This window comes from Polyodon spathula, chromosome 52 (genome assembly GCF_017654505.1).
Source record: "Polyodon spathula isolate WHYD16114869_AA chromosome 52, ASM1765450v1, whole genome shotgun sequence".
Taxonomy (NCBI): domain Eukaryota; kingdom Metazoa; phylum Chordata; class Actinopteri; order Acipenseriformes; family Polyodontidae; genus Polyodon; species Polyodon spathula.
In genome coordinates this window covers 1,494,572-1,519,465 of record NC_054585.1, presented here as the reverse complement: position 1 = coordinate 1,519,465, position 24,894 = coordinate 1,494,572, and the positions used below count along the sequence as shown (strand labels likewise).

General features: G+C 41.0%; 1 protein-coding gene and 3 non-coding genes across 6 annotated transcripts; 3 read left to right on the top strand and 1 right to left on the bottom strand.

Annotated features, from left to right (window-relative positions):
• The first annotated feature begins 605 nt into the window (after positions 1–605).
• Positions 606–23,972, top strand: LOC121307057 (probable inactive glycosyltransferase 25 family member 3). 3 transcript variants are annotated; one of them, XM_041239149.1, is made up of 19 exons: positions 606–1,067; positions 3,598–3,708; positions 4,510–4,627; positions 5,227–5,361; positions 5,689–5,893; positions 6,892–7,011; positions 7,522–7,598; positions 7,909–8,015; positions 8,879–9,011; positions 10,720–10,847; positions 11,378–11,581; positions 19,455–19,726; positions 19,871–20,024; positions 20,546–20,813; positions 21,096–21,226; positions 22,232–22,382; positions 22,935–23,122; positions 23,346–23,505; positions 23,881–23,972. In XM_041239149.1, exons 1-19 carry the CDS (start codon positions 862–864, stop codon positions 23,947–23,949), a joined length of 2,937 nt encoding a protein of 978 aa, XP_041095083.1. In that variant the 5' UTR covers positions 606–861; the 3' UTR covers positions 23,950–23,972. The 3 variants fall into 3 exon arrangements, with proteins under 3 accessions (XP_041095083.1, XP_041095085.1, XP_041095084.1); XM_041239151.1 differs by lacking the exons at positions 19,455–19,726; positions 19,871–20,024; positions 20,546–20,813; ... (3 more) ...; positions 23,346–23,505; positions 23,881–23,972 and adding exons at positions 15,536–15,776; positions 16,051–16,410 and having other exon boundaries at positions 735–1,067; XM_041239150.1 differs by lacking the exons at positions 19,455–19,726; positions 19,871–20,024; positions 20,546–20,813; ... (3 more) ...; positions 23,346–23,505; positions 23,881–23,972 and adding exons at positions 15,536–15,776; positions 16,044–16,410 and having other exon boundaries at positions 736–1,067.
• On the top strand, positions 16,602–16,675 carry trnai-aau. The gene has a single exon. It is a non-coding gene; the product is annotated as a tRNA-Ile (tRNA).
• Positions 17,508–17,580, bottom strand: trnak-cuu. The gene has a single exon. It is a non-coding gene; the product is annotated as a tRNA-Lys (tRNA).
• trnai-aau lies at positions 17,782–17,855 on the top strand. Its single transcript has one exon. It is a non-coding gene; the product is annotated as a tRNA-Ile (tRNA).
• Positions 23,973–24,894: the final 922 nt, after the last annotated feature.

Genomic DNA, 24,894 nt, shown 5'->3' with positions numbered 1-24,894 from the left:
ACAATACTGTGCATCTCAATGAGTTCTCCTGGACAGTCGCCTTTTTTTAAAGATTTAGTTAAATATTTAGCTACATGTTAAATAATTTTTTTCGAGATTTAAGATTTAGTTAATTATTTAAGTTCAGAAATTCAGATTTATTTGCTTACAGCTATATATACCCGTATTTATGTTTAAATAAAGATTTAGCATTTAAATGTTGAAAAGTTGCTAAATATTTTAAGATTTATAAATTATATCTGAATGTACACATTTAAAAAATGTATTTATATTTTTACACAGTTTCCATGGTTTGACTTTTTTTTTTAAATATGCATTACCATATCTCTCTGGGCTTCATAAGGCTCACCTCTGCTTTACAATGCTTTCAAAGGGCCGTATTACACTTTGTGATGCTGTCTTTTGCTATGGTACTCTTTTTATAACGGGACTTAAGTGTGCATCATTTATAACGTTTAGTTCTAGCAGTATAATGTACAATTTGAAGTGTGTTCCACAGTGACTTTTTTCTCTGCAGTCTGACGTGTTGCTTCGTGTTCTTCATCACAGCAACCCATTCCGCAGTCTGGTTGGGTGTGTCTAAAAAACAATTAAAGTTACAAAGACACTCTGGAATAAAACAAAACGCAAGACCCTCAAAATATATAACCCACATACTGTAATTCAATACCAATACAGCACACGACTAACTCCTCCTTGTAACGACAGAGAGAGAGAGAGAGAGAGAGAGAGAGAGAGAGAGAGAGGTGTGTTATCAAAGTTTAGCAAAAGTTTTTTGTTTTTTCTAAATGCTGACGCGTATAACTTAAGCGAATTAGTTTTTTCCAACAGAGAAAAAACCTTGACACGGATTTTGGGATCATGTTGCCTGTGTTTTTGTACGTCTTTTTGGGGGCATTTTCAGGACTTCGGGGGTATTTTTCCGAAGAGAAGCAACCTCAGGAATCTACCATACAGAAACCGACGGTGGTGCTGGCCATCATTGCGCGGAACGCGGCTCATTCCCTGCCGTTTTATCTGGGAGCGATAGAGAGACTCGACTACCCGAAAGACAGAATATCCGTGTGGTAAGTGGGCTTCTCTGAGTCATGCAGTGTTAGAACAGACTCATTTCTATTCAGCGGTATGAGAAAGCTGAAAGTGCAGATGCATTAAATGCTGTATGCTATACACCAAGCGGGCAGATCTCATGTGGTTTGTGTACGTATGTGAATTTATGCCCTGGCCCAACAACTGAATAGCTGCAGTTTTACAAAACAAAATACTGCAACATTTTGCAGAACCGAGTATGAGAATAGCCGTATATTGATTTTCATGTAACCTACAGTAACCTATAGATGAGTGTATGTACACTGGTTTTATATACAGTACCAGTTGGGTAGGCCAGTGTTTCTGTACCTACAGTAGCTGGAATTCTGCTAGGCACTGAAGTTGTACTGCATTACAAAGTTACAATTTACACACGAAGTTCCTAGCAGTAATATCGCAGTGAATGTTTGTTAGGTAGAATATGCACACACAGGCAAAGAGTTACATGCGTTTTACCTTGAATTAATTGTTCAAAACAACACTAGCAGCGACTCTTATAATATCGCACACTATCATTATACATAGTGAGATTCATTACTGCTAATATAGACTCGCTGTGTAAACTGTGCCAGGCGGCATGCTTGTGTCTTTTGTACACGTTTGTTAGTGTAGGCAAGGTTCCAGAGAATGCAGGGTTGACTGAGAAAGCCCGTGCGGTATTTCTATTGATTTAATATCCCTAGTGACAGGTATATGCACTGAAACCTTGCTTCACTCCTCATTACAAACACCACCTGACAGTGAAGGCCACTTTTATACAGTCCCGATTTACTCCTATTGAGAGCAATGGGAAGTCGTCCCTATGTTGAGTATTAAAGCCACCATCTGCTGTCCCAAGCATAAAGACATGTGTTAAGCTAGATCTCTAATTCGACCTGCTATAAACAAACATTTTATTAAACAAACCCACTGAATACATGATGTCCGTTTTTATACAGGTTTAAAAAATCTATTACATCTAAGACATAGAATTAGAACATTTCAAAATATGTGTTCGTCCCATGACTGGCCTTAATAAAAAGGTTCCCTGTAGTGAAGTCACTCCTCTTTACATACCAGATAAAGTAAGTCACTTCACACTTACATTAGTGTAGGATTCTATTAAAGATTACGCATTCTTACAACAGTTGCCCAGCTGCCACTGCATACAGACTCTCTGCATCAGCATGTTCACACATTGCCCTTTAACTGACTATGTTTTAACTGAGGTTAAAATGTGCATTTCTAATCATATCTAAAACTGTTAAAACATATCATGATCTGCAAGCCTCATTTAATTAATATTTTTAATTTTTTTTTAAGAAATTCAACAAAACTTTTTGTGAGTATGGCCCGTTGTCTCTCAGGCAAAACTCATCCTTGTACTTTTACTGATTGGCTACACAGCCTAATGTGCAGCTTTCTCATTGGCTCAATCATTGCCACTCTGACTAGTATACAAATCAGTAAAAAAAAAACAAAACAAAAAAAAAACATATTTTTGTATTTGACTTTCAATTAAATACTTCTCAACTTTGAGAAAATTCAGTGAGTTAACATAATTTTTCAAAATGTAAAAATAAGTATTTTCTAAAGTGTTGAGTATGTGTACAGTATCTCAACCCCCTGCAGTACAATAGGCACATGCATGAGGCTGAATTATGAAATGTGCCAAACCTACACCATCTGATTTACTCATTGCCAAACACATATTGTTTAACTCAGGCCCAGTGGCAGACAGAAACATAGAACTACCTGACTCTGTGACATTATAGAATGGAACTGTGGGACTAGGCTATGTATGGTCCGAGGCATTTGACTCCTAATATAAGTGGGCTCTGTGCATGTACCCACATTCTGTGTCTGGACTACACTGCCCTCTGGCCACAGCTAAACTGTTTGTGGTAGAAACCTGAAACTCCATGCATGCACTCAGATCCAGTGATGTCACTACTCTGCATACGCCCAGATTAAAAACCTCCCAGGCAGCCTGTTGTTTGAACACATTGACTACAAATGTGAGGTTGACCGACCGACTCCCTGCTCTAGCCATGACTTTCTTAAAATCTACTCAAAGCTCTGTAGTAGAATTGCATTAGTGCATTGTCTTAATTAATACAGGACATTCATTAAATCTGCAGTCTCCCTTAACGCTGCTTGATTTTCCACTAAGATAGAACTCCCTGTCTGTTTACTGTTTACTGTTTTCCATAGTTTTGTAGCATAAGACACGGGGCTCCTCCCCTCATTTGAAACTTTACCCCCTCAGTCAACCTGTGGGCGAAACAGGCATGTCCTTGCTGTTGCCTCCAGCAGTAGGTTATAAATAACCTCAAGTTCAGCTATAGCTCAGGAAGTGTAAAGTAGTTAAAGAAAGCTGTGTTTTTAAAAGGTGTTTTCCTTCGTATAACATTTTGTTATAATGAGGCACTCATGTGAGTGGACCCTGTATGAGTTTGCAGATCCCCTGCCGCTGCAAAGGAGGTTCCATAAATCCATTGCACTGTATCTCTCAATCCACTCTACCAGGGCGGCGACAGATCACAACATTGACAACACCACGGCAATCTTGAGGGAATGGCTGACAGTCATGCAGATATACTATCACAACGTGGAGTGGAGACCCATGGACCAGCCCACGTGAGTCCAGACCAGAAGTTAGCTTCTCAACTAGAGAGATACTGATTTTACTTGACTGCTTAGGGATCGCTTAGCATAAAGATTCTAGACTAGGTCTCTGTAAGTATAGGTGCTTTTTGTTTTGTGTATGATTGAAGTCATGACAGTATTCTCCAAGCTGCCTCTGGTGAACTGTGGAAAAGTTAGTTGAATTAAATACTTGTGAAGGATTGACAGTTTTATTATGGGTTACCAGTAAGGTAATATTCAATGGGTAAACAGAGTACTTCCTCAGTTTTTCAGCTTGTAAATTTGTCGCTTGTTTAAATGAGACATTCATCATTAGTCTTAAATGGTTATTTTTCAGAAGTCAACCAATCAACAAGAACCTCTGCTAGTTGCTAGGTTACAGTTAATAAGGAACTGTACGGGTTTGTTGGAAACACCCTGAGTGTCTTTCTAGTTTAGAGTGCAGGGCACCTGAAGTAAACCTAATTAAATTACAAGTTGTTTTTAAACTCTTGAATCGTCTTAGCCAATCAGGTTCACAGTAGAGTGCTCACTGTGCTACAGTCGACGTCCTCTAGTGAGAATCTTGAACTCGCTTTTAACACAACATACATTTCAAGCAGCCTAAGCAATCCTGACCAAAGTATCATCTAGTAACACATTTATGCACTCATGCACAAACATTTGTTCAGTTTATCAGGTATTGACCACTGCACTGGACATTAATGCTTAAACAATCCAGCTGCCCTGTACATATCGGAGCAGTGTTAGAGCCAGATTAGAGCCTGTTGTAATGTAGCTATGTGTGTGCAGGTCCTACCCAGGAGAGATGGGGCCCAAGCACTGGACCAACGGCAGATATGAGTACCTCATGAAACTCAAACAGGCAGCACTCAACTACGCCAAGAAACAGTGGGCTGATTACATCATGGTAAGCACTGCAGCAGGATACGTCTAGTGAAACCCCTTGAGTAAGATGAGCAGTTGCATTTACTGTATAAGTACTCATTGCTCTATAGAATTCAGACAGGTCTTTGGCAATTCATTATCATATAGCCGTTCAGATCAGATTGTCCTACATTGTTTGATTGCTCATTTGATTTAATCTGCTGTCAATTTAGTGATTAGAGTTTTCATCTTGATCAATATAACTAGTCCATGCATAATCGAGGTACCTAAAAGTGTATCCATATTTGTATAAACTGTAGGAGTGTGTGATAAACGTTTGGTGAAGATTGATGCAGTGTTGTGTCCATGTTCAGTGTGACAGACAGATAGACAGACTTGATCAACGCTTGAGGGTGACCATTTTTAGAACGAGGGCCCAAAAAATAGCGAGCAAATGAAATCAAGTAACATCAATAAATATGCTGGTAATCAAAAGTCTACAATGAACACAAAGTAGTTAATATAAAAAAGCTAAACAAAAGGTAGAAATTGCTATTCAAGTGCACTTTTAAATGAACCACCAATTCCCTGACTGCAAGGTGCTTTCCCCTCTCCCCCCTCTCCCTCCCTCCCTCCTCTCAGTATGTTGACACAGACAACATCCTGACGAACCCGCAGACCCTGAGTCTGATGATCGCTGAGAACAAGTCTGTGATGGCACCCATGCTCGACTCTCAGACCGCCTACTCCAACTACTGGTGTGGCATCACTCCTCAGGTAACCCGTCTGCACTCCACCTAGCGACCCCGGCCTTATTGCCCAACCACCTCTACAGCGTAAGAAGCAACATTTCAAATCTGCTACTGCAAAATTGCATTTATGTGCGATTTGGCATTGCAATATATTTAAAATTTTGTTAAGAAAAGTATTTTCTAAAATTGTTTCTTTCATGAAACTTCAGTTGTACAGTATGCCTCCCCTATAAGCAACATGTTAAGCCAAACTTTGATAACAGGTATAAAATATAATTGGATCCCACTATGGTGTTCTGTGGTCTTTGCTGTAAAATGACCCTTCTGTCTGTTTGTGTGTCTGGATGTGCAGGGTTATTACCGTCGCACAGCAGAGTACTTCCCTACCAGACACCGGCATCGCCGCGGCTGCTATCCCGTTCCCATGGTGCACTCCACCTTCCTGCTGGACTTGCGCAAGGAAGGGGTTAAGAAGCTGGCCTTCCACCCTCCCCACCCTGACTACTCCTGGCCCTTCGATGACATCATCGCCTTCGCCTTCTCCTGCCGCGTCTCAGGTACCATGGCAACAAAGTGTAGCAAAGCAAAGTAAAATGATAGTACTTATATAAGCACAGTGAATCGCAGTCCAGTTTGTAAAGGTTTGTTAAGTCTGGTTAACCAGACACAAAACTATAAGTATTACAGGAAACTCCAAATGTATACTACAATATTGTTGTGGTAGCTTGTATAAGGGTCTGCCAAGAAAATATCTTGAATTTGAGTTTAAAGTTGATTTTTCCATACAGAAGATAAATAAACTCCAATAAGAAATATTACCTTCTGGGCAAGATATCAAGGTTCATAAGTGGCACCAACATTGTTCACTCATTTACATTTTAAGGCTACAGTATCTATAGTTTTGTATACTATAGTTGTGTAATTTATTATTACAATGGAATATATTGTCTAGTTATTCATATGGGAGGTTTCACACAGCAGAAAGCGAGGGAGACACTGGCTACAGCTGGAGAGAGAACCTAATAAATACATTTAAAAAAACTATGGAAACTGAAACCTGTGGCTACTGTCTGAAAGTTTGAGTCCAGCTCAGGTCACAAGTGAGCCAGTATTGTGTAGTGTCCCTCTTTGTTCATTCACAAGCCCCACGCAGAGACTGTGAGTGTGATTCTGACAGTGCTGTGTCGTGTACTGTCTCTTCTCTTCATTCACAAGCCCCACACTGAGACTGTGAGTGTGATTCTGACAGTGCTTTGTCGTGTATTGTCTCTTATCTTCATTCACAAGCCCCACACAGACTGTGAGTGTGATTCTGACAGTGCTGTGTCATGTATTGTCCCTCTATGTTCATTCACAAGCCCCACACTGAGACTGTGAGTGTGATTCTGACAGTGCTGTGTCATGTATTGTCTCTTATCTTCATTCACAAGCCCCACACAGAGACTGTGAGTGTGATTCTGACAGTGCTGTGTTATGTATTGTCCCTCTATGTTCATTCACAAGCCCCACACAGGGACTGTAAGTGTGATTCTGACAGAGCTGTGTTGTTCCCCAGGTGTGCAGATGTACCTGTGTAACAAGCAGCGCTACGGCTACCTGAACGTGCCGGCGAAGCCACACCAAACCAACGAGGACGATCGGGGCAACTTCGTACACCTGCAGCTGGAGGCCATGAGTGAGTGGGGTCTCTTCCTTACCTGCTTCAGAACCTGTCTGTGTAGGAATCTTCTCTGTTCTCTCTGGTGGGCTTTTATTTGTTTGTTGTTTCTCAGGAAAGGTTTTTTTATAAAAAAATATATATTTTTAAAGCTTAATAATGTTACAAAAATGACTGTCCTCGTTGCAAATCTATATACAGACAACAAAATGAAAGGCATCAGTTCCAGTCCGATGTTAACCAGTTGAAAATTCAGCAGGAAAAACAGATCAAGGATGGGTGTGGGTACAGTTGTAACGGAGAGGTGCCCAGGGTTTTAGGTACCATTACCTACCTTCAAAAACTCACCATGAGGCATTGTTAGATTCAGAATTTGGAAATGAGAGAGTTCACTGTTAGTTTAATTCCTTAACCCTCAGTCAGTCAGACTCACAAACATTCTTAAATAAGATATTGTTGTATCTTTCACAAGGCAGAATAAGAAACTTTTGACATCACAACACTGATTCATTTTGTTTGTTCCTGCAGTTGATGGACCACCCATGTACCCCTCCGAGCATGTTTTCCTGCCTCCTCGTCACCCAGACAAGATGGGATTTGATGAGGTAAGAGCTGCCTATGGGACATGGCCCCCTACTGTAGAAAAACAATCATCAGGGACTCGGTCTAGTGTATAACCCAGTCAGGGCATTAGAGACAGTCCCCCCTGGTGTATAACCCAGTCAGGGCATTAGAGACAGTGCCCCCTGGTGTATAACCCAGTCAGGGCATTAGAGACAGTGCCCCCTTGTGTATATCGTAGTCATGGCACTAGGGTGCAGTGTTGTTTTTTGCAACATGGTTCCAGTATTCTGGATGTGTGTGGATGGGTGGGTTTCCCTCTCCTTGTTGACTGCGCCCCCTGTCTCCTGGCAGGTGTACCTGATTAACCTGCGCAGGCGGCCGGACCGCAGGGACAGAATGGTGAGGTCACTCTATGAGCAGGACATCGACGTTAAAGTGATGGACGCAGTGGACGGAGGGTAAACTCTTTCTTTCAGTCATTTGTTTTTGGTAATTTCAGTTACCACTTTACGATATAGAAAATTACATTTGTGTATTTGGCAAAGTCCTGGGATAAAAGGGCAAATATTTTGGGAATTCTGCATGGAAATAACAATCTGCATAGGGTATTTGTGCAGAAATTAACTATTGCCACATTCTTATTGTTTCCATCAAATCCTGTGTTAGCGCCATTTCTAAACGATGTCATCTTTAGTATTTATCACATCTCAGGGTGCTAAACAACATTCTGAACAGGGAAGCTGTTTAAGATGGTGCTCACTTTCAAAAATTGATGCGGCATAGGAACAATTTAAATGAGCTAAATTGAACAAGTGGGCCTGCATAGGATTTGATACAGATTGAAAAAATAAGAATAGAGTACATAAGAACATAAGGAAGTTTAGAAACGAGAGGAGGCCATTCGGCCCATCTTGCTCGTTTGGTTGTTAGTAGCTTATTGATCCCAGAATCTCGTCAAGCAGCGTCTTGAAGGATCCCAGGGTGTCAGCTTCAACAACATTGCTGCGGAGTTGGTTTCAGACCCTCACAATTCTCTGTGTAAAAAAGTGCCTCCTATTTTCTGTTCTGAATACCTCTTTATCTAATCTCCATTTGTGACCCCTGGTCCTTGTTTCTTTTTTTAGGTCGAAAAAGTCCCTCGGGTCAACATTGTCAATACCTTTTAGAATTTTGAACTTTTAAATCAGATTGTTCAAGACTGAATAGATTCAATTCTTTTAGCTTGTCTGCATGTGACATGCCTTTTAAATTGGGTGATTTAAATTGGGTGAAAGCAGAGCCTCACTGCCTCTCTCACTGTCTCTCTCTCCCTCCCCTCCAGAGCTCTGAATAGCAGTGATATTAAGCAGCTGGGGGTGGACCTGCTTCCTGGGTACTATGACCCCTTCTCAGGCCGGACCCTCACTAAGGGGGAGGTGGGCTGCTTCCTCAGCCACTACAACATCTGGAAGGAGGTAAGTCAGCGTAGCTCCAACCCCCTGGGATACAGAACTGAGCTCGAATCATCCTCCCTTCACTTTTATGTGAAACGAAACAGCCTGCATCTCAGTGATTTCCAGACAGCAGCAGACTGCCTCTATCTCTGTTTATTCAAGTGTGCAGTGCTACACATGTTTTTGTGAATTCATGATCCTGCCACTGCAGTTACAGCAGGAGATCTTTGTTCACAGAGTGAACAAAGAACAGTGTCTTTTTGTTCAAATGTTCTTTGTCTTTTTGCGATGTTTGCATTTATTTTGAGCCGTTCTGCTACCTTTTGATCCAATATTGTGTTATTACGAAGCTTTTTTTTTTTACCTGTCATGACCTGCATGTGAACTTGTCTAGAAGATTCTGCCTTGGACTGTATATTTTAGACTCCGTACTGTCACTGGCTTCTCAGGGAACGGCAGCTGGGGATTGGTCGGCTGCAGGTCTCTGACCAGAGCCGATGGGCGTATTCTAGTGGAGCATCTCGCTTTAAAAAGAGAGGCACTGACACACTGTCCCCCTCCCGGGGCTTATGAGGCAGGACTGATTGTTTGTGACAGGCAACAGTGTTTGTGAAACGACCTTTGAGTATTAATGAAGACGCGGCCACAGTGTGTATAACCAGAGTAACTTTTGTTTTATTAGCTGTTTCCCACTGTGTTTTGTAGACCTGCCTCTGTTCTGTACCATCACTGGTTTTATTAGCTGTGTTTGTGTAGACCTGCCTCTGTTCTGTACCATCACTGGTTTTATTAGCTGTGTTTGTGTAGACCTGCCTCACAATGATTGCAAACACCATAGCACAGTAAGGGAAATGGAAACATGGTAGTTCCCCTTTAGGGTGAACACGTGGGACACTGGAGGCTCGTCCCATTTCAGGTAATTTCAGCATTTCTACAGCTCTCACACAGCAGTTAATGCAAGATGTTTGCAGCTTGAGTCCATCACTTGTGGTTTGTTGACAAAAGAAATGATTCATAGCAAACCACAAGAGAGACAGATTCTGGAAACAGCATTTATTCATAATAACATGTTTAATACAACAGCAGTGCAAGGTTTATATTTGGTATATTTAAAAACTTTTTTTTTTTGTTCACACTTATGGCCCTTATTTACAAATCTGTTTAAAATGTCTACTAGCAAGTAAGAAATAAGTGGCCTGCCTCTTTGATTTTCACTAGTCATGCTTTGATAAACCAGCGGGTGATTGTATAAAATATGAATCAATGGTAGAAAAGGCTGCATGCCTAACTCAATCTTTGTGTTCAACGTTGAGTCAACAGAAACAGCACTGAAAGGTAATTCGAACAGTCAGGAATGCTTTGTTGAATGAAGATAGACTATGAGATTTTAAATGCATTAAAAAATAACTGTACTTTATGTGTTGTGACTGAAAATAGGCTGTCCCTCGTGATCTGTATCTTTCAAATACATTTCTATACAGTAGAAAGCGTTGTTACAGGCAGTGTTCTGCTTGTTGTGGATGCCGTGGTTGAGCTCCCCAGCTCCTAGAGTTATGAGTCAATGTTGAGCCAGCACTGAAATTCAACAGCCGTCATCGTTGAGAGTAGGAATGATTTCTAGTGGCGTTGCTATTCCAGGTTGAGTTTAAGCACGCACCCGAAGTGAGCACTGTAGGTCCTCCAGGGTCCTGTATGGCAGGAAGTATTATCTCGTTTCCTGTCTCCTCAGATGGTGGACCTACAGCTGGAACGGGCCGTGGTGTTTGAGGACGACGTCCGTTTCCAAGGCAACTTCAAGAAGAGGCTGTTGAGGCTGATGGAGGAGATTGACCTTGTGGAGCTAGACTGGGACCTCATGTGAGTCTCTATTAATGCTGCTTTTTGTCTTCAAAGTACAGAGTTGCTTCTTGTAGTTTGAGACCTTGTAGGAAAAACAATTCTGAATTCTTCATGTTTTTTAGACAATTACTTCCTGAGCATATTTTAAAATATATGTTTTTCTTAAAATCTAGATGCTTTTATTCAATGTCATTTAAGCTGGTAGGAAGCATAGCACTGAAGTATCTGCAAGGAGAGTTTTATTTTCACTAACAGCTTCAAAGAAATTGCCTAAAAAATTCACTTTTACAATAATGTGTGTGCTTTTCAAATAGGAAAATCTGATACCTACGAAATGATGTCAGTATATATCAGGGAAAAGTTACTGGAAATATTTTGTTAGCACCAAGTGCTTTGATTCATTTCAGAAGCAATGAACGCATCTTTTGGTGACAGTTTTGGCCACTGGCTCAAGCGCCCAAGGGTTCCGCAGAGCAGTGGGGCGAGGGGTTGGCAGTGTGTTTGCAGCTCCGCTGCTTTAACTGGGCGGGTGTTCCACTGGCACACAGATACCTGGGTCGGAAGCAGGTGAACCCCACTAAGGAACAGCCAGTGGAGAACGTACGGAACCTGGTGGAGGCGGGCTACTCCTACTGGACCCTGTCCTACGTGATCTCACTGCAGGGCGCAACGAAACTTCTCAACGCAGAGCCGCTCTCCAAGATGGTACCCATCGATGAGTTCCTGCCCCTCATGTACGACAAACACCCCAAGTAAGTGCACCCCCACATTGAACTGTAGGAATCTACAGGGGCCGGACGCTGTGCCCATGGATCATTGCCCAGACTAATCAGCATTATAATGTGTTTGTGCTACTTGAGGGCATCAAAAATCAACACCAGAGCTTTGTACTCATTTAATATTGGGTTGGTCACGCTAATGGGAGTTGCCAGTGGGACACACAAGTCAAATCTAAGTGTGTAGAAACACTTTTGTTCTTAAACCCAGAGTAGAAAGAGAGCTGGTGACTGTTGGCAAATATTTCACTTTATTTATCAATTATGAATCAATTATTGTTATTATTATTTGTTATATTAGAGTTAAGAAACATGCATGTATATTTGTGTTTGCAAAGTAAATAACTCATAAAAGATTATTTTAAACTGAAACTGTTTTGAGACTAATATAACCTAAATTATCTTAGCAGTGGAGTGTACACCCCTTGCTGTAAACTCCACACAAGCCAGAAGTTAGTGTGCTAATCTTTCTCATTGGCAGTGAGCTAGGAATCTAGAGCCAAGAAAACATCTGCCCAGCGAGCGTAATGCACCCAGAATCAGGGACGGGCTGATATTCCTATAAAGAAATGTCAAATTTAGAGACAGGAGACCTGATATGGGTTACATTGTAAACAGCTGTCCCTGTGGCTTATTTACATTGTCGAATGTATTGCTAATCAAGCAAGCTTCCCTGTGGGGTCTCACATGCTGACCTAGGCAGCTGCTGCGCTACAGTATTGTTTAACCCTTCATGCATGGCAGCCTCATATGGGGATGGATTTTATAAACTCTCTTCTAGTCTTTATATGGGGATATAATGTGGAATACGCAAATGCATGATACATAATATGGAATACGCAAATGCTTGCTCCATAATGTGGAATACTCAAATGCGTATTCCACATTACATATGCGAATGAGAGTTAATGTGTTGACGTGGTTATGCATGTTACTTTTACGTTTTACAAACTACATGCATTACATACCAAACCATATAGTCCCCTTAATGCTGATATTGTAGTCTTTGTCAGTTTGTTTTCACCAGCCATTAAGACCTGGCCGTAAACTCAAGTGCCAGGTTGTATTGAGTCCATCTGTCACATCTCCAGTGTGTTTGAGAGAATCGCCTCCACCTTCCTTTCAGAATGAACACAAAGCCTCTACATTCCAGACAGGTCTGTTTGACATTCTTCCAGCTCAGGACTGCAGGCTGCTTTTAAACCATTAACCTTGAACACATTGGGAATCAACAAAGCTGTCATGAGAAGCCTCCCGTGCATTTATTTGACAGTGATTTAAATGCTTAGAAACAAATATAAATGTTTAACAAATGATTCCTCCTCATTTTGATGTAAGCTAGATTTGAACTTTGATTAATTTATAAAATGATATTTAAAGTATAAAGAAGTGTACTACTGTTAAAGAAGCCTTGCCACTAATAGGCTTAGCAGAGAATTCTGAAATCAGAGTCATTTTCCACTGTAATGTACTGAGAGCTAGAAGCTGGCTTCAGACCCACTGTAGATGCTTAGATGCTGATCTAATAACAAACCTCTGCAGCAAAAAAAATTATGGCTATATCCTGCCAGAACCAGACAGAAAAGATTCCGAAAGGAGAGCCAGAGATTGGATTTAATTCAGTGGTTTGAAACAGAAGAGTTTAAATCTCATAGGTTCTCTAGAGCTCCAAAGAATATACTTGGCACCCTGTGCAGACATTGGTGGGTCTGATCTAAACAGCTAATCTAGATACTACCACTGAAAACAATGGGTCCTGTACACATAAGCGCTAACTCTGTCATTTAAAGATTGTTAGAAAGGTGAGAGATAATGGTACTGAGACCATCCCCCTTGAGCTCTGCCTGTCCTAGCAAGATGAAGATAAAAAGCTACGTAAGAGCTAATCACTCTGATTCTCTACTGGTGTTGTATGCTGGGAGATGTATTTGTTTGATCAGAGGTTAAACCTTGCCTGGGACTACAATTCCACAATTCACTGCACAATGGGAGTGTGACACATTTCTATAGAAATCAGGCAGGGAAATCAGAATTATTTTATATCAAACAGTAAAAGATAATAAGATAATACAAAAAAAACACTGATACTGTTCAGTTGGTTTGATCACGACAGGTTCTATATAAAATCACACTGTGAGTTTGTCATAGATTGGTAGTCAATACTTATGTAGGGCAAACAGGGGAAGCTTTGTTTTGTGTTGTGTAGCTACATATTTTTAAAGAGGTTTAATTCCACTTTAATAAAAATAAAATAAAAGCTTAAAGAATGCTAAAGGGAGTTAGTAACAATGTGAGTGTCTGCACACTCCAAATCCAACATTCTGGCTCTGGAAAGAAGCCCGGCTTGTTCCTCATTGTTGTATTGAGGTGAAAAGTGTTTGAGAGCCCTGACACTGGAGCTAATATATTTTGCCTTCATAAACTTGATTTGTCTTTAGGAAATGAATAACAGTCCTGTATGTTTTCCATCTGGTTGTGGAATTCCCTGCCTGTGTTGGCATTGATCGCTGAGCTGGGACTGTTTCAGATATTCTGAGAGTTGTTCTGGAAGCAATTAAAGGAGCAGTGCTGCAGCTCTCTCCTCTCTTGCTGCTGTGCAATGGTCCCTTCCCCCTCCCTATCCCTTCTTATTTTTGTTTCCCGCCCCCTCTTTCTCACATCTGTGCATGTGTCTGCCATAATAAAAGTGACCTGCAGTAAGCCTAGCAACGTGTAATCAACCAGAAAGAAAGCATTGTAAAGCACAGGCATGCATTATAAAGCCCAGAGAAGTATGATAAAGCATGATAAGAAGCATTGCAAAGCATGGGAAACTATGGCAAATATATTGCATAACCACAAGAAAAGTATGGGAAAACTGCTAAATTACTTGGTTACTCTGGACTCTTTTTGTGTATTTTGCCACTATTGCCTTTATGTCTTATAATAACACATGGCAAGGCAGTCAGCCAATCAGCTACCTCCTAGAGGGTGGCTGTGAAGGGGAAGGGTGTGTGATGGAAACAACAACAACACAAATCCAAAGTTTTAGTGAAATACTCTGTATTTGTTTTTTTTTGCTGCTGGTGAATCTCTCTCTCACACACACACACTATTTACAATTATAATTTAGTACCAGAATGCATTGAGTTGACAGGTAAAATATACCTGAATACACTGGGTTATGAGTTGTAAAGCCTGAACTGTCCCACTGAACACAGAGCCATATGGTCACCTTAGACGTAACCCAGCTTTGATATTAGCACAACCTGTAACACCTGTTTCCGCCCTTCCCAAGATGGCCACCACGACTAGACCGTATGCTTAAGCCATGCTTCATCTTGGTGAGGGCATATGAGCCACTCCCTCTAGTGCCTTTGACTTCTTTAACCCACCTTCACCCTGCGACAGTACCTTTATGAACAGCTCAAACCAATCAAATCAATGCTCCATAAAGGCTGGCTGTGACATTCTGGAATTTTACTTTTGAATTGTAAAGCTTCAGACTGGCTTTTATGTCAGGTTTCAAGCTTAAAGAGCAACTTAGTATGGTCATGTAATCAAAGATAGTTTGCATTGTGTTTATCGGAGAACTCATGTGTTCTTGTCTTTGTACTTTGTATATAATTTTCTGTTTCACTCATTACCTCCTAGTGACTTTTTTTAAACTAGGGGTAGAGTGTTTCGGAAGGACATGTTACACTCTTGAGTACTATATAGTGATTAGACATGTTTATTAGAGCTCCATTGAGGACACGGGTGCTTTTAAAAAGACACCAGGATGTGATGGCTGAAACAGAAAAGGATACAAAGTGAATCTAAACAGCAAGAAAACATTACGATACGTGTGATGTTTAATTTCATACAGACGCTGAACCAACCTGCTCTTCCGTCTGGTTAGAAATGAATATGATCAGACGGTTTTCTCACCAATAACGTTATTCATTCCAGTGAGGAATACAAGCAGCATTTCCCAAACCGGAACCTGCAGGTGTTCTCGACGCACCCCCTGCTGGTGTTCCCCTGTCACTACGCCGGGGAACCGGAGTGGGTCAGCGACACTGAGACCTCCACGCTGTGGGACGATGACTCTGTGCGGACAGACTGGCGCGGCTCACACAAGACCCTCAGGGGCTCCAGCAGCAATGCGGGACTGCAGAGCCCCACCTCACGAGACGAGCTCTAGCAGCGGGTAAGACGGGAAACACTCCAAAGCATAAACGTGGTCTGCTGTTGGAAGCGCAGACTTACACCAGAAAATACAAATGAACAGCATGGAGTGATTGCAGCAAGAATGACTGCAATTTAACATCCTGTGTACAAAACATACCTACTAATACTTACAGACCTTGCAGAGAGGTGTGAATGGTGATCCGATTCCAGTTATCTGAGAAATCAATAGAAGTATCTTACCACCCACAATGTGTAACTGACTGTTGCCTCTGTCAAATGTTTTCGGAGACCAGCAGTCGAGGTATCTTGCATGAAGTGGCTGGATGTGTCCCAGGAGATTCCAGAGACTGCTGCCCGGTCAGGACAGCCACCTCCCTGCATCTCAGCCCCCCGCCGCGACACAGCCCCGGGGCTCCCCCAGCCAGGCAGGACCGAACAGGGCTGCTGCGGTAGCTCAAGAGACTGAACGATTACAATTTAGTTTTTACAATTCAAATTTTATTTAATTAGGATAGCAGCCCATCACTTTACCATTGCGACCGCATGTCCTCTTGCGTCAGGAATTTGAAAGTGCATCTGTGGTATTGTCTCTTCATACGATTATCTGTTGTATCAACACTTCTGTGTATTTAAAGCTTATTTTGCCTGGTTAACTCATTGTCTCTGTGTTTTTTTAATTACTTTTCTGGTTGGGCTATCTGTAATACTTTAATTTTTTATTTTACATCCAAAAAACTGACCTAAATCGCTCCGTGTTTATTTTCTCCCAACAGAATTCTCTTCTGCGCAGCGCTCGTAATACTGCCCTCTTGTAATTTCTGTGATACTGCAAAGCAACGCGTGTGGCCGGTTAGCTCAGTTGGTTAGAGCGTGGTGCTAATAACGCCAAGGTCGCGGGTTCGATCCCCGTACGGGCCAAGCAAGTTCATTTTTATGTCCCTGTTTTAATATTTATAGTAAGTATAATAATAAAGGACGTGCAACTTCTGTTTTACTTCAATGTAATTTCTGCCCTATAAAACAATACAATCACTTACGTACCTAATACTGTTTTGAATTTATAATCGGCGTACTGCAGTTTTTTCCAATACCCCAGAATTGTATGCATGTTTTTAGAATGTGTATATGCTGTAGTCAATGTATACGTTTTTCAACAGGCTGTCTAGTACATTTAAACAGTCTAAATGTGTACATGTTTTGGTAAAGTGGGACATTCAATTCCAATATCGATTATTATTTTTTTTTTTTATCACTTCTGTTTACATGACGCTTTATCATGTGTACAAAACATACCTGCTAATACTTACAGACCTTGCAGAGAGGTGTGAATGGTGCTGGCCACAGCGGGTCACAGACATGCCATTCCGTTTGTTCACTGAAAGCAATCCGATTCCAGCTATCTGAGAAATCAATAGAAGTATTTTACCACCCACAATGTGTAACTGACTGTTGCCTCTGTCAAATGTTTTCAGAGACTAGCAGTCGAGGTATCTTGCATGAAGTGTCTGGATGTGTATAATACATAAATAAATAAATATACAGTATTTATTTATTTATTTCGATAATATATTCATTTATTTATTTTAGCATAAAATATACTCCATATGATTGTACCACGGATTTAACCTAGATTACACTCTGCTACTTGCGTTAACACGTCTCTTTGTTCAATTACAACAGATTATTTCAACCTGAAATGGTATTATTTAATTTAATTACTAATTACAGTTTAGTTTTCCAAAATGAAATGCGCCCAACGTGGGGCTCGAACCCACGACCCTGAGATTAAGAGTCTCATGCTCTACCGACTGAGCTAGCCGGGCTACTACCGAAGGTTTAGCTTCTAGATTTTTTTTTAGTTTAATAAAACAAGTGTATACAAAACGTAAATGAATACGCAATGCCACAGAATGTCATTATGGGCCGGACGGTCTTTTATTTTACATCCAAAAAACTGACCTAAATCGCTCCGTGTTTATTTTCTCCCAACAGAATTTTCTGTGATACTGCAAAGCAACGCGTGTGGCCGGTTAGCTCAGTTGGTTAGAGCGTGGTGCTAATAACGCCAAGGTCGCGGGTTCGATCCCCGTACGGGCCAAGCAAGTTCTTTTTTTATTGAATATGAATATATTTATATGAATATGAATTTATAATCGGCGTACTGCAGTTTTTTCTAATGCCCCAGAAATGTATGCATGTTTTTATACATTTCATACATTTTTAAATGTGTATATGCTGTAGTCAATGTATTCGTTTTTTCAACTACAGTATTGGCTATCTAGTACATTTAAACAGTCTAAATGTGTACTTGTTTCGGTAAAGTGGGACATTCAATTCGTCTATCGAATTTTTTTTAATCACTTCTGTTTACATGACGCTATATCATATAAAATGTTCTGTATATAGAGAGTTTCTCACTCGCTTATTTTGAATATCAATAGAGTTCAAACTGCCCCTTTAAATGGTTTGTGGCTTGTTGCTATGTACGTGACGTCAGACCTGGCAACCTCGCAGGCACCTTGCCCAAACATAGTGCTGCTTAGCCGAGAAAGTAAATTGGCACCAAAAAAAAAAAAGTTTGGGTTTCTTTGGGAAGGCGGGAACGAAATAAAGGATGCCTCCAAAAAAGAAAGGGAAAAGCGCTGAAAAGGGGGAAAAGAAAGATAAGGGGAAGGTGAAAGGGGGAACGGCAGCCGGAGAAAAGAAGATCGAGCAGCCGCTGACAGAGCTGGACAAGGAGTTCTACCTGATCCAGATTCGGGACCTGGAAGAGAGGCTGGAGAGGTCAGTTTACACCACACACAGGAGGCTCACATTTTAATCGGACTCGTATTTATTTATTCCTGTGTTCTTCACATTGTGTCTCACCATCTTAAAGGGGAAGGGAGGGGGCGGTGAGTACCGTAGTTCATAGATATACCCAACAAAATAACATTCGCAAAATGATTTTTTTTAAACCTGAATGTAATCACTTGATTAATATTTTTAAAGCGTCAACAAGTGAATGCACGACTCATTTAATCTCAACCTTTTGAAAGCCGTGTACCTGGTGACCCAAATCAGCTTTTAGAAATCACTTTGCGACCTAGTTCTTATTTTGTGACGATAAGTGCAGTAAGCACATGTAAAACTGTCAAACGCGCTTATTTGCACCACAGTGAAATGTCGGGGGCAGAAATTAAATCCGTGAGGGAAAGATCTTGTTATTATCACACTGGTTAATATTCCTCACATGTAATTAACAGTAATACAATTGAGATTTACTCAAAGAAGTTGCATAAAATATTGAAAATGTTCTGAATATACTCATCAAGTCAACTGTGCTTATTGTCACCAGTCTTATTGAAGTGATAGTAAAAGGTGTTGACTGTATTATGAATTTACAGGATTATTGTGTCATTGATATCAAAGTTACTGCTTGTATTTGTTATTTCAATCATGTTCTTTTGTTAAAGTCATCTCTAACATCTATTGTGATTGACTGAAATGTAATATGATATTAATCTAGGTGTACTAAAAAGAAACATGGTATTACATTATACATGAAAATGATATATTGTCTTTGTTTTCTTTGGATAGTGATGTGTAGGTTAGAATCAAAGTCATGCAGTGTCTGTTATCTTTAGAGTTCATTCCTGTGAATTGTAGTGTACATCTTCCTGGCCCTTCTCCCATTACCCTGCATTCATCCCTGCAGATACCAGCACAAGTGTGATGAGCTGGAGGTCAGGGAGAAGGACTTTAGCTCTGAATTGGAGCGCTTGACCAAGGACAAGAAGGAGATTGTGTCCTTCTTGAAGCGCTCTCTAGACCAGCGAGCGGATGAACTGGCTGACCTCACTGACCGTCTCATTGGACTCCAGCAGGCCAAGGATGCAGAGAAGGAAGCCTGCGAGAATCAGCTGGCACAGCTCCGACATGAGTTCCAGGAGAGCAAGGACCAGCTCACCTCTGAGAACATGGTCCTGGGTAAGGCAACGCCTGTTTCCAGTGACACTGTCACATTGGAGGTTCCTAGATTTAACAGGGATCGTCACATTGGCTTTGGCACTCTCGAGGTTAGGGGGGCAAAATAGTCAGGGATACACCTCACAGAGTTTTCTGTGCCCGCAGCGGGGAAGCTGGCGTCTGTGGAGGAGTTCCGGGTGCAGAAGGAAGAGCTGATGGGACGGCTCACGAGAATGGAAGAGCAGCTAGAGAAACAGGGGCAGGAGCACCAGACCACCATCTCTAACCTGGAGAAGAAGGCAGTGGTGGACAGAGACAGGTTACTCTCATTTACCACCGCTGTATAAAAGTGCTACGTGAGGGGGAATGAGAACCTCACATGCTGATCCTTTCTTCAGCGAGTTAGGGCTATTCCAGCGTTCATTATGACCCAATCAATATGTACAGAGTTTACATTAAACCAATTCTGATAGCAAAACCTGTAGGTTTCATTTTGCTGTTCAAAGAAAGCTAACCTTACAAAATTTACAATAACCAAATTCACACTGGAAATGTTAGTCCACAGTTAAAGTTTTTATTTTATTGCCATCTTTGCTTAATTATGGTCTGTATGTTCACTTCAAATCGAAACGTTTGACGTTTATTTTCTTTTTAGAATTTCTAAATGTCACTTTTGAGTGTAGTTCTGAATGACCCTGTGTGCACTCTAGTGCGTTGACTGTCCAGTTTGTTTGTGTGCTCCAGGTTGTAGCTGCAGGTACACATGTCCCCTCTGTGATTGTGGCTCCATCCTATAGTCCATAAGCTGATGGTTGTAAATGCTCTGTACCCTCTTTGAAGGCTGAAGAAGGAGATGATGGTACGTGTGGCTGCTGTGGCGGCAGAGTTCCGCCGGGTCTCAGACAAGCAAATGGCAGAAACCACAAAGAGGATGATCCGGGAGAACGTGTCTGTAACCGTTCAGCTAAGCAAGAGCTCCAGTAAGAGTCTGGAGCTGCTGCAGGAGAACCAGGCCCTGAAGGAGCTGGAGGAGCGGCAGAGACAGCAGCTGGGAGTGCTGGAGCACGGGCAGAAGGACCTGGCCAGGAGGAGCCTCAGCAATCAGAAGGTAGATTGGATCCTGGGAGCTAGGGGAGCTAGAGGAGACGTAAGGGCTCTAGTGTGGCCTCTAAAAAATAAATAAATAAATAAATAAATAATTTTAAAAAACTCCTGAAAAAGGTTTCAATGCATACATCAATATATGCATTTTATATTTAAAAAAATAATGTCATGCTTGATCACCTACTGCTCTTGTTCTATAGCACTTGACACCAGTATTTGGCTTTAATGATAGTGTTACAGAGCTAGTGAAAGCTGAAGCCATGTCTGTTATTGATGTCTGTTTCAGGTGGTGAGAATATTGACAGAGAAGTGCAAGGAGCAGCAGTATGTGCTGCAAGAATACATGGAAAAGGAACATGAGTATGACCAGCTGAAGTCTGACCATGCCTCCCTACAACAAGAAATGCAGGTCCTAAGGTAATGTGCTGAGGCTGTTATCACGAAATGTTCCTGTCAGGACATGAAGAATCTATAAAGAGCTAGGGTTAGGAGTTCTTTATCATGTAATGCTTTTAATCTGTCAATCACAGGGCCCTTTCCACCAGACAGATTTGTCTACTGAAAGATTTACAATTCTCAACCCCACAACCATGCAATCTCTGAAGTCAAAGTGATGTTAGATATCATATAACACACCATACCAATAGCCCCTCACAACAAAATGGTATCTTAAAAATATATCACCTTAAAAAACTAAACTGAAAAACATGTCATCTTTTAATCTTTTTTTATTACCGTTAGAAACATTGTAGTGCCTGATATTTAAATGACCCTTGATTAGCGATATTATAATTCAAGTAGGCTATAGGGAAGTGCTCAAATGGATTGCAGATTTTCAATGCAAGCATTTTAGAACCTGGTGGGGTTGATAGGTACGGGATGTTACAGGGGTTGTGATTGGCTGAAGAGAGCTCCTTTCTTCGCTGTTTATTGTTTGTCATTTCCTGGTACTTTTTTGACAAAACTTCCTGCTGCTGCTTTTTTTATGCCTAAGAGGATTCTTAGCTATTTGACTATAAATGCAAGCCATCAAAATAGGGATCCACGGGCCACTGAGTTTCCTACAAGACCAAGTCAGAGGCCTTTCTTGATAGTATTTTCTTCTCAACAGTAAACTGGTCAGGATTGTTTTTAGTGCCGTTGTGAATTATCACAGTACTAAGTTAATCCACTTGAACAGGATCATCACGAATCTGATTTGCTATGCTGCAATCCAATCAGGATCTTATTCATTCGGATTTAACAGATGATCCACCTGTGATGACTTCTGGTACGATGCAATTGTGATTAGAAGGTGTAGTAACTTTAGTCCACTCAAGTGGACTACATTTGGTATGATGCAATTGACCCTGAGAGTTTATGTAGACAATGATAAAGGCTCATTGTCATTAGTACTGTATCTTCAGTTTAGTTTTTCTGCAGACAGGAGCTGGCCTCAAGGAAAGATGAGCAGAGAGTGAAGCATGCAGAGGCTGAGGATCTGAAGAGGTGTCTGATAGCGGAGCGGCAGAGCAGGGGCCAGCTGGAGAGAATCCTCAAAGAGGCAGCCTTCGCTCTCAAGGAGGCTCTGCTCGTAAGGGAGTGGGGACAGTTGGGTTTTATGAACTTCAGTCTTTAGAATCCTGGGTTTTGACTGTGGTGAAGACTTGAATTGTTAGAACTACATGGTCTGCATCCCTTAAAATAAACAACAAAAATACATATATTGCTGTTAAATAGTATTATAGATGCATTGACAGTATATGACTCAGTCCTACACTGCACCATATACAATCAGAGACAGCGCAGTAACAAAAGTTAAATCTAAATCTTTTTTTTTTTTTTTTGTCAATTTTGTAAAAGCAGTTAAAAAAGTGAAAGAACAATCCCTGTAAAAAATACAATAGGTACAACTTTTTATTTTATTTTACAGGGTAGGCTGTAACTGTGTACATTTGAATGCTACATGTGACAGTAATAGCTTGTTGTGCATTAGTCTAAGTTTATAAAGTCCTTTAATAACATCCCTTAAAATAGTCCTTTCAGTTTTGTGAATAGGACCCACTATGCCTCTGCCAGTTGCTGCTGCACCTAAAGCTCTCTCTGGTTTGGCTGCCTGAGTAACATGTCCTGTATTATCCTACAGGAGGCGCCGTCTGCTATGAAGGAGGCAGACCCTGAGATCCAGACCCACGTACGCAGGAGGCAGATGATGGAGAAGCTGCTTTCCCTGCTGGACAGTGCCGCTCTACTAGGAGTTGGACCTGCTCTGAAGGAATTCAAAAAGGAGACAGTATCTCTCCATGAACACAGAACCGAGCCTGGGTCAGACAGGTGCAGTACAGTCAAAGCACAAAAACAAAACAAAAAAAGATTTAAACGTGTTCACTACTTTTAAAGACTCTGTGATGTCAGCCCTTTAATTCATTAAAAAAATGTAAATGTGGCAGGCTTAACAGAACAGTCTTTTTATTTATTTATTTATTTATTTATTTAGGATGATTTGAAAAGGAAGTATTGCGTATTACCTGAGTGAAATGTCTTTTTCTTATTGCAGACTCTCCACGCTGCTCAAGGTCCCCAGACTCCTGCCACACTACAGAATAGGAGACCTTGGGCTGGTCCCTCGACCAGAGCAAACTCTCTCTACCACCCTGAGCAAAGTGGCACCTCTCTCCAGGAGCACACAGCTTAAGCTGCACAAACACCTGGGCCAGGTAAATTGTGTGTGTGTCTGTGTGTGTGTGTGTGTGTATTTTAGGGGTTGTTATGATGGCAATCAGAGCTACACTGCCACACATAGAGATTTAAATATGTCAGTCTGGCTCTTGATGGTATATCAGGTTCTTAATTGTAAAGCAAAAATGCATGACGGGATGCTGGTACAACCCTGATTATCACTCAACACAAAGCAACCCCCATTACCACAGTAGGTGGAGCAGTCAAAATAAAACAAAATAAGCCTGTCCCAATTCTTTACTTCTAAACAGTCTTTATGCACTTGTTTTGTGAGAACAGTATTTGTTGTATCAGTGATTATTTTTTATCACAGGGTAAAGGCAGAAGCATTAACACAGCCTCCTCTCTTCTAGGATTCAGTGGCTTCAGTCACAACAGCAGGGAGAGCTGCAGCACTCCTCCCTGAGATTACAGCTGAATAAACACCTCTACACACAGCAACTCTGTGTGTGTGTTCCCGTTTGAAGGAATTGTTAGACGCACAGCTTTTATGTTTTAGATTTCAAATAAAAACATTAAAAACACTGTAGGATGGATCTGATCTTTGAGTCTGACCTCCTACATTATTTAATGAGCTTTTGTCTTGGCTTGGGAGTCTGGGAGGCAATGTGGTCTATTGGTTAAATGCAGAACTTAATGTGAACACTATCAACTGGGTGTTGTTGTTTTCACATCTCCACCTCAAACTGTATTTTGCCAGTATCTCTAGTTTCCCATGTAAAAGAACCCACACTTTTTTTCTATATAAAATGTACTGGGGGTTGAGAAAGAATGATTTAATCATAAAGCAGCAACAATATTAAGTTCAGAGGTAAACTGGAGATCCTCTTATTATGGGCAAAAATCAGGTCCGTTCACTCACTGTGTAATCCTTTTGAGGGGAAAAGTAATTTAATCCCAAAATGCTTAAAATGAGATGTGGCTACACAGTGCTCCCTTTATATTTCACTGTTCAATATAAAATTCAACTTTGAAAAAATATCCATTGTTTACTTGATGCATTTTCACCTGTAATAATAAATAACATTATTTAAATTACACATTTTTAAAGTAACTTGGCTTATCGTACATAACAAGTGAAATGTGTTGAGTGGCATCAGCCAACTGCCCAAAACCACATCACGATTAGGCATCCAAGAGTACCAAAGGGTACTTGTGGTACTAGCACCTGTGGAGCTCAGCTGAGTAGCTTGCACAGATACCATTCAACACTGTGTTTTGGTTCTCTGCCTTTCAGAACAAATGTTTAAACATAATAATAAATACACAGCTAAGAGTACATGCTCACTTGCACAGACAGAGTTTTCTAGTTCCCAGAACGAGTTGGCTCAAAATTGCCATCGCAGAATTCCAAGCTGTTTCCTAAA

Excerpts from the sequence above, each read along its gene's own strand:
- LOC121307057 (XM_041239149.1), top strand. The coding sequence starts at position 862 with ATGTTGCCTGTGTTTTTGTACGTCTTTTTGGGGGCATTTTCAGGACTT. Across the intron at positions 9,012-10,719 it reads ACTACAACATCTGGAAGGAG|ATGGTGGACCTACAGCTGGA; the intron begins GTAAGTCAGCGT and ends CTGTCTCCTCAG. Across the intron at positions 21,227-22,231 it reads CAAGAAATGCAGGTCCTAAG|ACAGGAGCTGGCCTCAAGGA; the intron begins GTAATGTGCTGA and ends GTTTTTCTGCAG.